Raw genomic sequence first — 15,299 nt, 5'->3', positions numbered from 1 at the left:
GGTGTGGGAGGGAGCATTTTCAGGATAGCAACTAATGGAATGCAGCAGGGATCAGTACAATATATATTTACTTTATCTTTTTATGACATGGATGACGAAAACGAATACACTGTAGCTAGTGGAAAGAACAGTGAAGATATCAGGGAATGAACTGTCGCGCCAGCAGATAACGATTAGAATGAGGCTTTCAGCAGGGTCATGGTGAGGGCGGGATGTTAGTCAGCAACAGTCTACATTTCAGCTGAAAGAAAGTACCATGGGTGGTCACAATCTCAGCAGGTAACCAAGTTAAAAGCAAGACCAACCCAACTTTGCCAAATATGAGCAACTCTAAGATATTACGTCTCCAGGATTTGATGTTAGTGATGCTGTCGATCAACACCACTCAGTGGAAGTATAGAGATGTACAAGATAGGCTACAAACCAAGAACTATATGAAGCTGTGCAATGTAGGACAGATAGTGGAAACAAATGGGAAAACTGAACAGTGTGCAACATGGCAATGAAGTGAGATGAACATCGAGCCATCGTAATGGCACATTCTCAGTGCATTTATAGCAAGATCAACACAGGATTACAGGAATGGATGAACACTAAGTGCCAGATAGGCCGTGCGGTCCACCATGGAGCAGTAGTTTTGCCAAGTGATTGTTGCTGTTCCCTAGGTTGGTTTGTCCTCCCAGCCTCATTTCCTCAGAGCACAAAGTGCAGCAAAGTCAGAGATGCACCGAGAGAGAATCATTGATGGTTTTCAAGGTTTGTGTAAAGATTTGTAGCTCGGGTTGTGGTTGTGGGTATGTTCGCCGAGCTGGGAAGTTGATTTGCAGATGTTTTGCCCCTTGTCTAGGTTACACATTCAGTGCATTCGAGCCTCCTGTGCTGTACTGTCTCTTCTGGAATTTATTTGGTTCCGTTTCTGCTGTTTCCGACTGTTCTTTGTAGTAGCCAGCATATTGGGCCTTGGTCAATGTGCTTGTTGATAAGAGTCCGTGGCTGAGTGCCATGCTTCTAAAAATCCTCTAGCTTTCCTCTGTTTAGCTTGTCCTTTGATTGTTGTGTTGTCCCAGTTGTCATCTGTGTATGTCAATCAGGGATAGCTGGTCGTGGCATTTAGTGGTTAGTGAGTGTTCGTGGTTGCAGATTGTTAGTTGTCTGCCTGTTTCTCTTAGACAGCGTTTCATGCAGTCTTTGCATGGAATTCTGTAAATAACGTTTGTCTTGCACATGATGTGTATAGGGTCTTTTGTCCCGGTGAGTTGTTGTCTGAGCATGGTTCTCGGTTTATGGGCTGTTATGGATCTGAGTGGTCAGATAAGTCTGGTTGTCAGTTTTCTTTTGTGTAAGGTAGCCTGGCTAGTGAATTAGGTCATGGGGTGCAGGTGAACTTGAGGGGATATCCATTCTTGGCAAATACTCTGGAGAGGTGTTCTTCTTCCCTTTTTAGATTAGATTCCCTACAGGGTGGAATGTCCTAGTTCCTCTCAAGCTAGAAGACATCTGACTGACTTCCTCCATCCCGCCAAGCTTCCACTGCTCTAACTTGGATAGATTAGAGCATTTTTAGATTAGATTCCCTACAGGGCGGAAACAGGCCCTTCAGCCCAGCAAGTCCACACCGTCCCTCTGAAGAGTAGCCCACCCAGACCCATTCACCTACTCCCTACTAATGCACCTATCAATATGGGCAATTTAGCATGGCCAATTCACCTAACCTGCACATCTTTGGACTGTGGAAGGAAACCGGAGCACCCGGAGGAAACCCACGCAGACACAGGGAGAATGTACAAACTGTACATAGACGGTCACCCGAGGCTGGAATCGAACCCGGGTCCCTGGCACTGCGAGGCAGCAGCGCTAACCAATGAGCCATTGTGCCGGGAAGGGTGCAGTGTGTTGTAGCCCTTTTGAACAGGTCCTAACGCAGCTCCTCTTGCATGTGTTCGGGGGGTTGCTGATGCAATTCAGGTCCTTGTCAGTGTGAGTGGCTTTCCTGTCCACCTTTGTGGTCCATTCACCATTCTGTGTTCTTTGTACCATCACATCTCGGAATGGGAGTTGATTGTTGGTTCCTTTCTCTCTTGTAAATCTGATCGTTGAGAGTATGGTGTTGATAATCCAGTGTGTGACCTCAATATCTGTTCTCTTAATGATAACAAAAGTGGCATCTATGCATCTGATCCAGAGTTTGGGTTGGATCTTTGCATCACTGCTTCTGCTCTGAGCCCAGAGATGGGTGAGCCCATAGGTGTCCCATTGATCTGTTCATGTATTTGGTTGTTGAATGTTAAGTGTGTTGTCAAGCACAAGTCTAGTACTTTGAGTATGCAGTCCTTGATGATAGGTTCCCTGTCGTGTTGTCTGTTCTGCCGGTCCAGGACATTGGCTATTGTCTCTCTGACTAGGCGTTTGGCAATTGATATGAACAGTGCCATTACATTGAATGAGATCATTGTCTCGTCCTTGTCTATGTCTATGTTCTTGATGTTGTCTAGGAATTCCTGTGATGATTGAATGGAGTGTTTGCATCCGCTAATAAGATCCACATCCACAAACAGCATCTAGCCACTAAACACCACGACTAGCTGTGCCTAGTAGCCACACACTCAGATGACAAGGGTCACAAATTCGACTGGGACAACACAATGATCATAGGACCAGCTAAATAGAGGACAGCATGGCACTCAGCCACAGACTCCATCAACAAGCACATAGACCTAGACCCAATATACCGGTCACTACAATGAACAACTGGAATTGGCAATTGGAAGTAGCAGGAACAGAACCAAATAAATTCCAGAAGACACAGTACAGCAGCACTTCACAGGAGGCTCCAAAGCGCTGAACATGTCACCAAGACAGGGCACAAAACATCTGCAAATCAACTTCCCAGCTCAGCGACCATACCCACAACCACGACAATCATCGATGTTTTTCAGATGCTAACTGAGAGGAAATCTACTGTTTCTGCCAGTTACACTATTTATTTTTCAAGAGCAATATTTACTCACACATTGGAGTATTAGGAAGTTTAAATTATTCAATTATATTTCCAAGAATGAGTTAAGGAGACAGCAGTGACAAAATTAATTGAATCTGATATAATATAAAAGAAATAAACAAACAGAAAGATTCTATGCAGAGCTTGTTTTCCAAACGTGCTTAATTTTGGCAATGTCTTAACAGTGTTTAAAATACAGACTGGATTAATGTTCCTGAAAGTAGAAAGGTGGGGAAGGAAATCAAAAATAAATCCTTACACAGTCAATTGTCAAGCCTCAACAACCGCAATTTCCGAAGGAAAGAAAAGACAGATTTTTGTCTTGAACAATGAAGAACTGCTTTTTTAAAAAAATTCAGTTCCACTCGGAAGAGATAAATGAGTGACTGCAGTCAGAAGGAGCTCAGGGCAGGCCTGGAGGACTCCAACATTCACTTTGTGCCTCACGGATCACACCACCATTCAAAGGTTCTCGCTCTCTTTCTCTGTTAAACTTATCAGTTTGGCAGTTACTTCAACTATGCTATGGGTTCCAAGCCAGCATCACTTTATTTATATTCCTTGGCTCCCATTGCATTAACACTGCCCCAGGAGAAAACGCTGTATATTTCTGCTCACACAGGATAGCTGAACTCCCTTCACACTAGAAAACATTCCAAGCACGTAGAAAGAGTAGCATCTGCAATCTCCAAACATTTAAATCAACTCCAGCTCAGTTTCACACAGGTTCAGGATGGCTAAAGTAATCACACTAGTCATATTAGAACTAGGTTTGACATAGCACAGGATTTAAGCTACAAGAAAATAATTTTGTCAGTGTACCATAGCTCAAGCCAGGAAAACCTAAAAGATCAGTAAGCTTTAAGCATAAATACCTTGGATTTGGGAGTCAATGCAAATTGAATGGCACTTGTCATTCATTCCCTTTACAGTTGCCCACAGATGCTTTGTAATCATTTCAGCAGCAACTACTGCTAATTGGGATGATTCAACGCAGTTCCATGTGTGTGTGATCACGCACAGGTATGTGAGAGTGACTGAGCATTGCGGGTGGGAGAGAGATTAAAGAATCCTCATTGAACTTGACAGAGTCTAAGCCAGGAATATTTCATTCAATACAAAATATTGTACAGAAGGGAAAATAAAGTGGAAGGTAAGAAAAATGAAACGTATCGATGCAAAGAACTATAAGAGACAAAAACCAAAATGAAAAGCAATTGAACTCTACATAAACAAAATTAAAATTTCAGTGTAAGAGGTTGTCTTCCAATTATTAATTAGTTATCAATGCAACTGAAGTTTAACTAACAGGTAAGTATAGCAACTTCATGCCTTGAATGTATTTTAAAGATGAGTCTATCAGTCAGGTATAGTCCAGTGAAGATTGCGGAGGGCCACAGTAAATTAGACAGCACCTTCCCGATTTACATCTTATTGCCAAATTTACTTCTCAATACTAATGAGCACCAATATCCTCACTGTTACTCTCACTGTAAAATTTGTGTCCGCAGATGGTACACTGTGATATTCTCATCACAACTACAGATGTACCCTTCAAAAACTGTTGAAACCTTTGCACTCAACGTTATTTCTCAAATGCTCTATTTCTGGAAAATGCCTCGAATCTCTTAACTTTTTACCTCCTTATTCTCAATCTTATTCATACTTCACCTTTCTCTCATTTTATTGCTATCTTTCCTTCCATCTCTGTCACATTCCTCTCTTTTCTTGTTCCTTCCCTGATTATCTCTCTCTTTGCCTATCCACAAATTCTGCTCATCTTTTTCTACCCTCACCCTTGCTCCCACACTCCCAATCTCCCTGTTGCACCATCATTTTGATTTCTTTCCCAGTCTCATTTGTCTCAATACCGGTCAAGCCACCGGTACCAGAGGATGCAGTAAGCAGTCATGTAGTCCACTACAGGTACTGGAAATCAGAAATGGAATCTTACAATGTCTGTAATTAAATGAATTCCTGTGTCAGCTTTGGCTGGGAGTGCTAGCTGCCTAAGTGAGACCTGGACATTGCAGTTTAGGCAAATCAGTTTAGCAGGCCATTGGCCAAAACCAATCTCCATGTCATCTTGACACAAGTTTGGACCAAAGCATCGTGGGACTAGGCTCAATTACTAGGCTCAGGATGAAGGGCGATTCTCCTGCTCCTCGGATGCTGCCTGACCTGCTGTGCTTTTCCAGCACCAAACACTCTCAACTCTGATCTCCAGCATCTGCAGTCCTCACTTTCACTCTCTCAGTTCCACACAGGCACAGTTTCACTTCTGCGTAAAAGAGGAATTGAAAATTAAACATACATTTTCTCTGATTTGTGGCTACCTAAATGATGGAGCAATAAATGAAAATTCACCATGGAAACGGAATGATTGGATACCCTGTCGAAAATCACTTCCTGGTGATTTTCTAGAAGAATGAAGCCTCCAAGCCGGCACCAACATATTTTGCCCTTCTATATTAAAAGTGTCTTCACTTACAGGATCTGTACCCCTCTATTCTCTTCCTATTCATGTATTTGTTCAGATACTCTTTGAATCCTGCTGTTGTGTCTGCTTCCACCACCTCTTCTGGCATTGCGTTCCAGGCACTCACCACCCTTTGAGTGAAAAGCATGCCTTGCACATCTCTTTTAAACTTACCCCCTCACCTCTTGAGCCTGTATCCCCTAGTAATTGACCCCTCCACTCCCAGGAGAAGCCTCAAACGTTTCACTCTATCCATGCCACACAATCTTATAAACGTCTATCAGGTCGCCTCTCAACCTCTTACATTCCTGTGAAAACATACCCAATCTATCCAACCTTTCTTCATAGCTAAAATTCCCCCATACCAGGCAACATCTTGGTAAACCTTGCTGTACCTTTTGAAAAGTATCCACATCCTTCTAGTAGTGTGGTGACCAGAACTGCATGCAATATTCCAAGTGTGGCCTAACTAAAGTTCTATAAAGCCGCAGCATAACTTGTCTATCCTTATACCCAATGTACCTTCCAATGAAGGCAAGCATGTCATAGGCCTTTTTTTTCCCACTTTCTCTACATGCACTGCCACCTTCGGTGAAACATGGATCTGCACACCCAGATCCCTCTGCATATCAATACTCCTAAGGGTTATGCCATTCACTGTATAATTTCTACCTGTACTTGACCTTCCAAAATGCATCAGCTCACATTTGCCCGGATTAAACACCACCTGCCATTTTTCTGCACATGCCTCCAACTGATTTATATCCTGCTGTATCCTCTGACAATCGTCCTCACGAGACGTAGGTTAGGCCACGTTTGCAATATTGTGTGCAATTCTTGTCTCCCCCTTATAGGAAGGATGTTGTGAAACTTGGCAGGGTTCAGAAAAGATTTATAAGGATGTTACCAGAGTTGGAGGGTTTGAGTTAGAGGGAGAGGCTGAATTCGTTAGGGCGGTTTTCCCTGGAGCATCGGAGTCTGAGGCTTGAACTTATAGAAGTTTATAAAATCATGAGAGGCACAGATAGGGTAAATAGATAAGGTATTTTCTCTGGGTTGGGGGAGTCCAGAACTAGAGGGCATAGGTTTAGGGTGAGAGGGAAAAGATCTAAAAGGGCCCTAAGGGGCAACTTTTTCATGCAGAGGGTGGTGCGTGTATGGAATGAACTGCCAGAGGAAGTGTTGGAGACTGGTATAATTACAATATTTAAAAGGCATCTGGATGGGTATATGAATAGCAAGGATTTAGAGGGATGTGGATGAAGTGCTGGCAAATGGGACTAGATTAGGTTAGGATCTCAGGTCGGCATGGACTGAAGGGTCTGTTTTCATGCTGTACATCTCTATGATTCTATCGGCAACGCCACCAATCTTTGTATCATCTGCAAACTTACAAATTGGACCAGCTACATTTTTCTCTAAATAATTTATGTAGATCACAAACAGCAGAGATCCCAGCACTGATTCCTGTGGAACACCATTAGTCACAGCCCTCCATTCTGAAAAGCATCCTTCCACCACTAACCTCTGTCTCTTATGACTAAGCTAGCTCTGTTTCCACCTTACCAGCTCACACCTGATACCATGTGACTTCACTTTTTGTACCAGCCTGCCATGAGGGACCTTGTCAAAGGCTTTACTGAAGTTGACAGCATCAACCATTTTTCCCACAGCAACCATCTTCGTTTCCTCCTCAAAAAAACTCGATCAAGTTAGTGAAGCATGATCTCACCCTCACAAAACCATGTTGTCTGTCACTAATCAGTCCATTTGCTTCGAAGTGTTTCTGGATTTTGTCCTTGAGAATCTTTTCCAATCATTTCCCTGCCCCTGATGTGAGGCTCACAGGCCTGTAATTTCCAGGATTAACCTTATGACCCTTTCATTTTAACCTAGGTGTGTGGGCAGCAGATAACAGCAGAAAGTGCCTTTCTTCTGTTTTCCCACAATAGTCAGTGGTCACTGTCCAGGAAATCAGACAGAGTGCAATGCTGCAGGGCAGCTAGCAAAAGTGGTACTGTAGCATAATACCTGCTGCATTAGGTTGTGTGTGTGTGTGTGGGGGGAGGGTGCGGGGGCGGGCAGATAGATATGGGATGGAGCTTTTAAAAAAGGTTTTAAATAGTATTGTCACCAAGTGCCAGAATTGGATCCACATGTTAAAGACTAGATTGGATTCCCTACAGTATGGAAACAGGCCATTTGGCCCAATATGGTCCACACCGACCCACCAAAGAGTAACCCAACAAGACCCATTCTGCTACCCTATATTTACACCTGCCTAATGCACCTAACACTGTGGGCAATTTAGCATGACCAATTCACCTGACCTGCACATGGTTGGATTTGTGGGAGGAAACAGGAGCACCCGGAGGAAACCCATGCAGACACGGGGAGAATGTGCAAACTCCACACAGACAGTCACCGAAGACTTGGATCAAACCCTGGATCCCTGACACTGTGAGGCAGCAGTGCTAACCACTGAGCTCTAGAATCAGTAAAACAAATCATTTCTTTCAGAGGGAATTAATTATACTGCACACTGCACACCAAACAATCTGACTTCCTTAGGTTCTTTCGATTTGAGGCCTAACCAAATTGTGCACTCAAGATCAAATTGATGTAATAATATTGAGCACCACTTGGGGGAGATTATCTGTTCAAGCTCAAAACTTCAGTGACAAACAGAATTAGTTCCAGAGTTAATTACTTAAAACTTAATAAAATGACTTATTCACAAAGAAAAATCTTAAATGACTTGAAGTTCATAATCAAATTTGTAAATGGCACAACTTTAATTCTTAATACAAAAACCAGACAACAATGGAACTTTCCCTTATATTCCCTAAATAAAAAAAAGACCTGCACCTTGCAATGCATTGTCATAATTTGCAGACTAAATCTTGATAATTAGGCGATTCTTTTATTATTTTAACCTTCAATTTTACTTTGACGATTGTCTCTATTATATTATGTTTGCTTGTTTTATTTGTTCATAACCACAATTTGCCCTCTGTTGTCATGTGATCTTGTGATCTTTCAACAAATCAATTTTCTACCTATCCATAATATTCACATTAGTGTGAACTAACATTTTTGGATACAATTGTGAAAAATGCTTGTTACTGAGAACAAAGTATTGGTAATATCAGTCAAGATCAACAGTTGTAAGAGGCTACAGTGACCATTTAAAAGTCTTTTGGATCTATCCCTGACCCCACTATCTGTGCCCACCCTCCAGCAGACAGAACTGGTTGGGATACTGAAGTGAGAGTCTTTTTTGGGATTCTAGAACTCTAGATTCTAGCATTACCAGATTGATAAGGTTGGTGATCATAACCTAACTGTTCATCTCTCACCTCTCCCACCTATACAAACAAACAGAAATAACTGCAGATACCATAAATCAGAAACAAAAACAGAAATTGCTGGAAAAACTCCGCAGGTCCTGCAGCATCTGGGGAGAAAAATCAGAGTTAATATTTTGGGTCAAGTGACCTTTCCTGTCACCAGTTCTGAGGAAGGGTCATTCAACCTGAAATGTTAACTCTGATTTCTCTCCACCGGTGCTGCTAGACCTGCGGAGCTTTTCCAGCAATTTCTGTTCTTGTCTCCTACCTGTATGTTAACTCTCAGTAGACATCAAAGATGAGATTTGGGCTTGAATGTGTATCATGATGTGGAGATGCCAGTGTTGGACTGGGATGTCCAAAGTTAAAAATCACACAACACTAGGTTATAGTCCAACAGGTTTATTTGGAAACACCAGCTTTCGGAGCGACGCTCCTTCATCAGGTGGTTCAGTACCTCCTTCATCACAACCACCTGATGAAGGAGCAGCGCTCCGAAAGCTAGTGCTTCCAATTAAACCTGGTGGACTATAACCTGGTGTTGTGTGATTTTTAACTTTGAATGTGTACGACTAGGATCAAATTGCACTCCATCACAGAGCTGCCTGCAATCCTCATTAATGAATGTCCACCTTTGGTCCAGTAACAAAGTTCCATTGTTCCAGCCACGTGCTGACATATTGCCCAGGTCCAGTAATATAAAATCATTCTTCCAGGCACACACTAACTAGCAGGCTGATCATGATGCATGTGGAGGTAAGTGGAATGTAGAGGGTTATCTCAGTCCACCACCTCCTGCAGGCAACTTTGACAATCCTACATTAACAAAGCACTGAACATCTGCTTGTGTCAGATTTGAAGAACAAAATCATTGCAGCTGCCTATCTCATATTTGAAACATGGGTAATGACAGCAATCCCTTTGTGACAGCAGATATACACATAAAGAATTGGGAACAGGGTAAAGAGACAGTGTTTACAGAATTCCTACAGCTTTGACACATTGGATCAAAGTAGCCAGTTGCCATTGCATTATTAATCAGATGCATTGTTCAAATACATTTCCTGCATATTACAAGCTTTCAATGGGTTGTTTATCTTTTTCACACTTGATTTCAGCATCAGTAGCTTTACTTACTTTCATGTAATCAGCTGAGAATATTCCCTAAGTGCTCACTTTGTTCTTAAATCTCTCCACTCTGGTCTCTTTTAAACCTGTCTCTTTGTTCATGCTTTTGGTCGCTAATACCAATATCACTTTAGGTGCTCCAGTGCACTCATGTGGAGGGCACTGGGACATTTTACTATGTGCTAAGTAAACAAATTGCTGGCTGTCTTACACAAAGTATTTCAAAGTCATAAAATCAATTCTCATGAATTACAAGCATTGGAAAATATTATTAAAGGAAACCAGCTGGACTAGATTAGCCCTCTGCAGACAGGAACGCCTCCAGTCAGTTAAGCTTATTGTCTATGCAGAAGCCAATGCAAAAGAACTTTGCTTTCCATTACAAAAAAAGCAAGTATTTGAAATTCACTCGAAAAGTCTTGGGCTGGTTGTTGCAAGTGTAATGGCAGTGAAAATGCCAGTGCTCACCGAGGTTGCACAGTAATATTACAGTAACTTCTAGCGCGCGCGCGCACACACGCACGAAAATGAAAATAGAGAGGTTGCTGTCATTGACATCCAAGCAACACACGATCATTGAATTGTGAACTTCAACCTTCGACACTATTTTTATTAAGACTGTTGAAAATGTTAAGCCTTAATGGGGTGCAACTGCGATTTATTGGCATTGTAAGTCATATCACTGCTAAACAGATTTTTTTCTTAAAAATGTGGAACATCATTCCCTTAAATATTTTAAATTCTGTAATCATTAAAATAAATATTTTTTTCTCCAGCTTGTGATCAGTTTCTATACTAATTCACTACGTATACATGTACAAATAGTTATTTAGCTTTCATACAATGCCAAAAAATGTGAATCACAATCTCAGCTGTCTATTATCTGCGTTCTGATCTGTGAAAACTTTTTAATATGTTTGGCTGGCCAGCTTTCCAGGTGTATTCACTGTTGCTGGCACCACAGATTAAATGTCACATTTGAATAAAGAAAATTAACACGCGGACAGATTTTTGTTTTTGAATTCAGCAGCAAAGTCACTGACCTCAAAGTCCAATGTCATAAAAGCATATTAATGATAAATTAATTTTCACTATTCAACAAAGGAAGACCTCCTTCCTTACAATAATCATCATTAATTCTCAGATGCACAAACGTTCACTAAAGTATCTGATCCTTGATCAGTAGATTTTTACAATCAGTAACTGAAGTTTCGCAATTATCACCTGGATCTTAACTGTTCTTATGTTCAGAAACGTAAAGCTAGAATCCAAGATGTAAAATGCAAAATTGGTGCTTTAAGAATAAAAATGGGGTCACCAGTGAAGAAAAGCTCTTGTCTGCATCATATTGCTATTCCCAATCCATCCATCAAACACAGCTTACCATATTGTGCATTATTAAAAGTGCCAGCCAGAGTCCGACATGAGGAATTATCTCCACCACACACTCCACATTTATCCCTCCTTGCTTTGGAATTCAGTACATGATCACATCCAGCTTGCTGCAAAAGAGCAAATTAGGGATTAAACGTAGAACAATAGCTATCATAGAATGTGTAATTCCCCAAACCATGATGAATGCACCATTACCGGTTTCTATAAACTGTCACACAAATAAATTAATTAGGAGAGTAGGTAAAGCCATCAATAAACATAAACTTGTCCTAGTTAAGAATGCAGACAAATTTGGCCTGGTGCTGGCTTCACTAGTGAAGATAGATACTCAGCATTTGGCAAACCACAGCTGGGCCACACAATAAGGTATCTAACAAAGTATTATTAACTTAAACCAAACACCAACAGCGGAAATCAATATATTGCACTTATTGCTCATCCGAGTTGCCCTTGAGAAGGTGGTAGTGCTGCAGTCGCTGTGCTGTAAGTACATCCATGGTGCTCTTTGAAAGGGAGTTCCAAGTTCCAGATTTTGACCCAGCGACAGTGAAGGAATAATGGTAGAGGATGGTGTGTGAATTGGAGGGGAATTTGTTGGTGTTCCCATGCATTTGCTGCCAAGGCTGAGGACAGAGGGAGGGGCATTATGGCCCAATAGTTGGGACTGACGATGCCATGGGATCAGGGCAGGGCCATGGGGTCCATGATTTCTAATTTGGTCCTGCCTGCTGGCCTTCAAGGTTGTAGAGATTGGGATGTTTGTAAATTGCTACTGTAAGAGCTTGGTGGGTTACTGGTGTTTATCTTATCAGTAATAAAAACCACAACCAACCACTCTGCATCAGTAAGCAGAGAAATGAATATTTAAGGTGGTGGTTTGGATGATGATCAAGTGGGCTGCTTTGTCTGGATGGTGCCGAATAGTGATAGAGCTGCACTCATTCAGTTTGACCAGGCTCAGTTGTCATTGACACACTTCTATACCTCAGGGTGTCAAGCCAAATCTGCAAGCTTCCCAACCTCTCAGAATCAACTCTCATATGCTTCCCACTTTTCCGTAGTGTTTGCACAGCTTCACCTCAGCTCTCACCCAGCTCCATAGCTGGAGAAGAGGTTAAATGCATTAGGTTTGTAATAAGATGTAATTCTCAACTTACCCTGCACAGGCCTTGCACACAGACATCATTTGTATCAGGCCCGCAAGGAGTACCATCAGTGGCACGGTCTTTGAGTTGATAATATGCTGTAGTTCCAGCCACACGGCAGAAAAGTTTGCACCGATCCTTCATCAGAACTGAAACAACAGGGTACGCGTATTTGCAATGAGTTCAAATATCACAGATTTCTGCAGCGTTGCAAACACACTGGAATACTTACTGCCACTGTACTTTGGAAGCCAGCGCACGTTTGGCGGCAAGCCATTGATGTTAAAATGCTTCCCATCAAACTCTGAGCATTGCTCTTCCCTGAAGTCCTTCCTTCCCTTCGGACAAGGCTCTGTGTTACAGGATCGGAATTTCATTCTGCGACCCACACAATACTTCCCACCGTTTCTGGGTCTGTTTGGGACAAAAGCCAACAGCTTATGACAGAAGCAAATACATGATTCAGATGACTTGGATAGTAGGCAAAATCTCAATCTCGTGTCAATAAAAATTACCGCCTTACATGTCAGGTGCTGGAATGTCAAAGGGGTAACACCAAGAACTTGTTTTCCATTAAGCAAAAAACTTAAATGTATTATTTTCTCAGTCGAAATTTATGAGGTGCACAAGATCATTAATCTGAATTTATCCACTTTATTAAACAATATACAGACTGCCAAATTAACTTTCTTCAATCACCATGAGAAAATGCTGGAAAATCTCAGCAGGTCTGGCAGCATCTGTGGCCTTATGGTTTCAGATTCCAGCAACCGCAGTAATTTGTTTTTAACTTTCTTCAATAATTTGCTGTCCAGTTATAGGGAATTACACCCAAGTCTCAATATCAGCTGATAATCTGACAGAATAACTTCTCCACTGAAGACACAAAATGCAGCCATCTACCAGTAGCTGTCCCATTGGGTGCAGTCAACCACTGGCATGGCATGATCCTCATTAGAGATGCACACCAGCATTCTTTGATCCGCAAATTCTACTGACTCACTAAGTGGACTGGTCATGCTAAAGTATCCATAGTGTCCAGGGATGTGCAAACTGGATGGATTAGCAATGGGAAATGCAGGGTCACAGGAATAGAGTCTGGGTCAGATGCTGTTTGGAGGGTCGCTGCGGACTAGTTGGGCCTAATAGCTTGTTTCCACACTATGGGAATTGTACGATTCTATGAAAAGTCTTCCACTGCTTTGAAACTGAAGTGCAAAAATGCAGGACAAAGTCCATACTGAGAAGATAAAGATCTGAAGAGTTCGTATTAGATCTGAAACATCAACTCTTTTTCCCTTATCACAGATGCTGCCAAACCTGTTGAGTTTCTGTTTTTATTTCAAATCTCTTTCATGTGCAGTATTACCACACTGAAAAATGTTGAATCATAATGTGAATTTAAAAACAAATTTTAAATTTCATTGCAAAGCATCAAAATGTTGCTAACATTCAACATTTCTGGTAAAGAAATTACTGTGAACCTTTAAGATCAAATCAATGTTTGAACAACATGAACAATAAACCAATTAGAACAGTAAAGAGAGCACTGCAAACACAGAGCAATACAGTTTGTGATTGTCTACCTAAGAGCAGCAAATTGGTCAAACTGCCCTCACGATGTGTAGAACAAGAGATATTGCCTTTAGATATTCCTGTCTCTTTGCATGACTGAACTTTATTTACTTTTATGTGATGGCGATTGAACAAAGGACAAATAATACTTCGCTATGGAATAGCCTGTCAACTCTGAGATTTGTTTGAGAGGCCCACAGTTAAAGAGCACACAATTTCCTTCCTTTAATGGAGTGCAATAAAGGTCTTGTCAACAGCCTTGTTTTAGGAGCTCAGTTTAAGAATGTCTTTGGGAAGATTGGAATGGTTTCCAAGGTACATGAAAATCAAATAGATACGGCTGCAGAATGTGAATCCACTGGCACCCATCAACCACCTCAAGAAATCATTTTAAATTGTCCGGTGCACCACAGTTCAGAAGAAACTTACTCTGGCTTGTTGCAGTCTCTTACTGCACTCCTTATCCCTCCACCACATGTTCGTGAACATGCTCCGTATGATCCCCAGGGTCCCCACTCTCCATCCACCGGCCTCGCTGCCATCTCTTTGTTCACGCAGATTCCATGCCGGCAGTGCTGCGTAACAAGGAACAAAAGCTGTGTTTTAACATTACATAGTGGCTGAGAAAATGCGGCCCTTCATAGAATATAGCTGAGGGAAACCTTAAAGAGGATCAACCCAGCCATTACCACAGTGGGGTAGACCCACTAGCCGTGGGAATCAAACCGCTGATCTGTGGCACCTATCATAGACTGTGTATAGGCTCGATCTTGATTATAACTTGACAATTGAAACTCCTGAAACACATTTAGGCCATTGAATATGTAGCCAACCTTTAAGATCTTTGAACATCAATGCTTGTCAAGGACAAATATGAAGAGCATATCCTCTTAAACGAGGTATCAGAGGGCTTCTGCCTAAGAAAGTCATGGAATCAATTCTATTTTCCCTTTATCCAGACTTCTGGATTGCTCTCAAAGAATTCTGTCTGACACAACATAAGACAGTCTGCAGTCTGAGGTCCAGGTCACTGAAACAGACAGTTCCAGGCAGGAGTCCAGGAAGGTCTACTCCTGCTCCTATTTCTTGCCTTCTTGTGTGTGCTGTCACCAGTCTGTAAACAGCCTTATCAACATCACGCAGAATCAACACTGGGGAAAAGTACCTGTACCAGCTGGTTTAACTGTCTCAATAAACAGTTGTGCTCAAGAATGAAGATTGTTAATATA

At 41.8% G+C, this 15,299-nt stretch overlaps 1 protein-coding gene across 2 annotated transcripts in view; it reads right to left on the bottom strand.

Moving 5' to 3' along the window:
- LOC122559510 (A disintegrin and metalloproteinase with thrombospondin motifs 20) overlaps positions 1-15,299 on the bottom strand; it is a 384,605-nt gene that overhangs the window by 170,943 nt on the left and 198,363 nt on the right. For both annotated transcript variants that reach the window (XM_043709081.2, XM_087997440.1), the window contains 4 exons: positions 14,500-14,645; positions 12,728-12,909; positions 12,508-12,644; positions 11,340-11,457 (listed from right to left, as the gene is read on the bottom strand). In XM_043709081.2, the coding sequence (XP_043565016.2) occupies positions 11,340-11,457; positions 12,508-12,644; positions 12,728-12,909; positions 14,500-14,645 (583 nt within the window). The remainder of the gene's footprint in view (positions 1-11,339; positions 11,458-12,507; positions 12,645-12,727; positions 12,910-14,499; positions 14,646-15,299) is intronic.

Source organism: Chiloscyllium plagiosum, unplaced genomic scaffold (genome assembly GCF_037043375.1).
Source record: "Chiloscyllium plagiosum isolate Xiang-an unplaced genomic scaffold, Cpla_swu_hap1 HiC_scaffold_19, whole genome shotgun sequence".
NCBI classification, from domain to species: domain Eukaryota; kingdom Metazoa; phylum Chordata; class Chondrichthyes; order Orectolobiformes; family Hemiscylliidae; genus Chiloscyllium; species Chiloscyllium plagiosum.
Note: the sequence above shows the minus strand (reverse complement) of the source record. Positions and strands in the feature narration are given on the sequence as shown.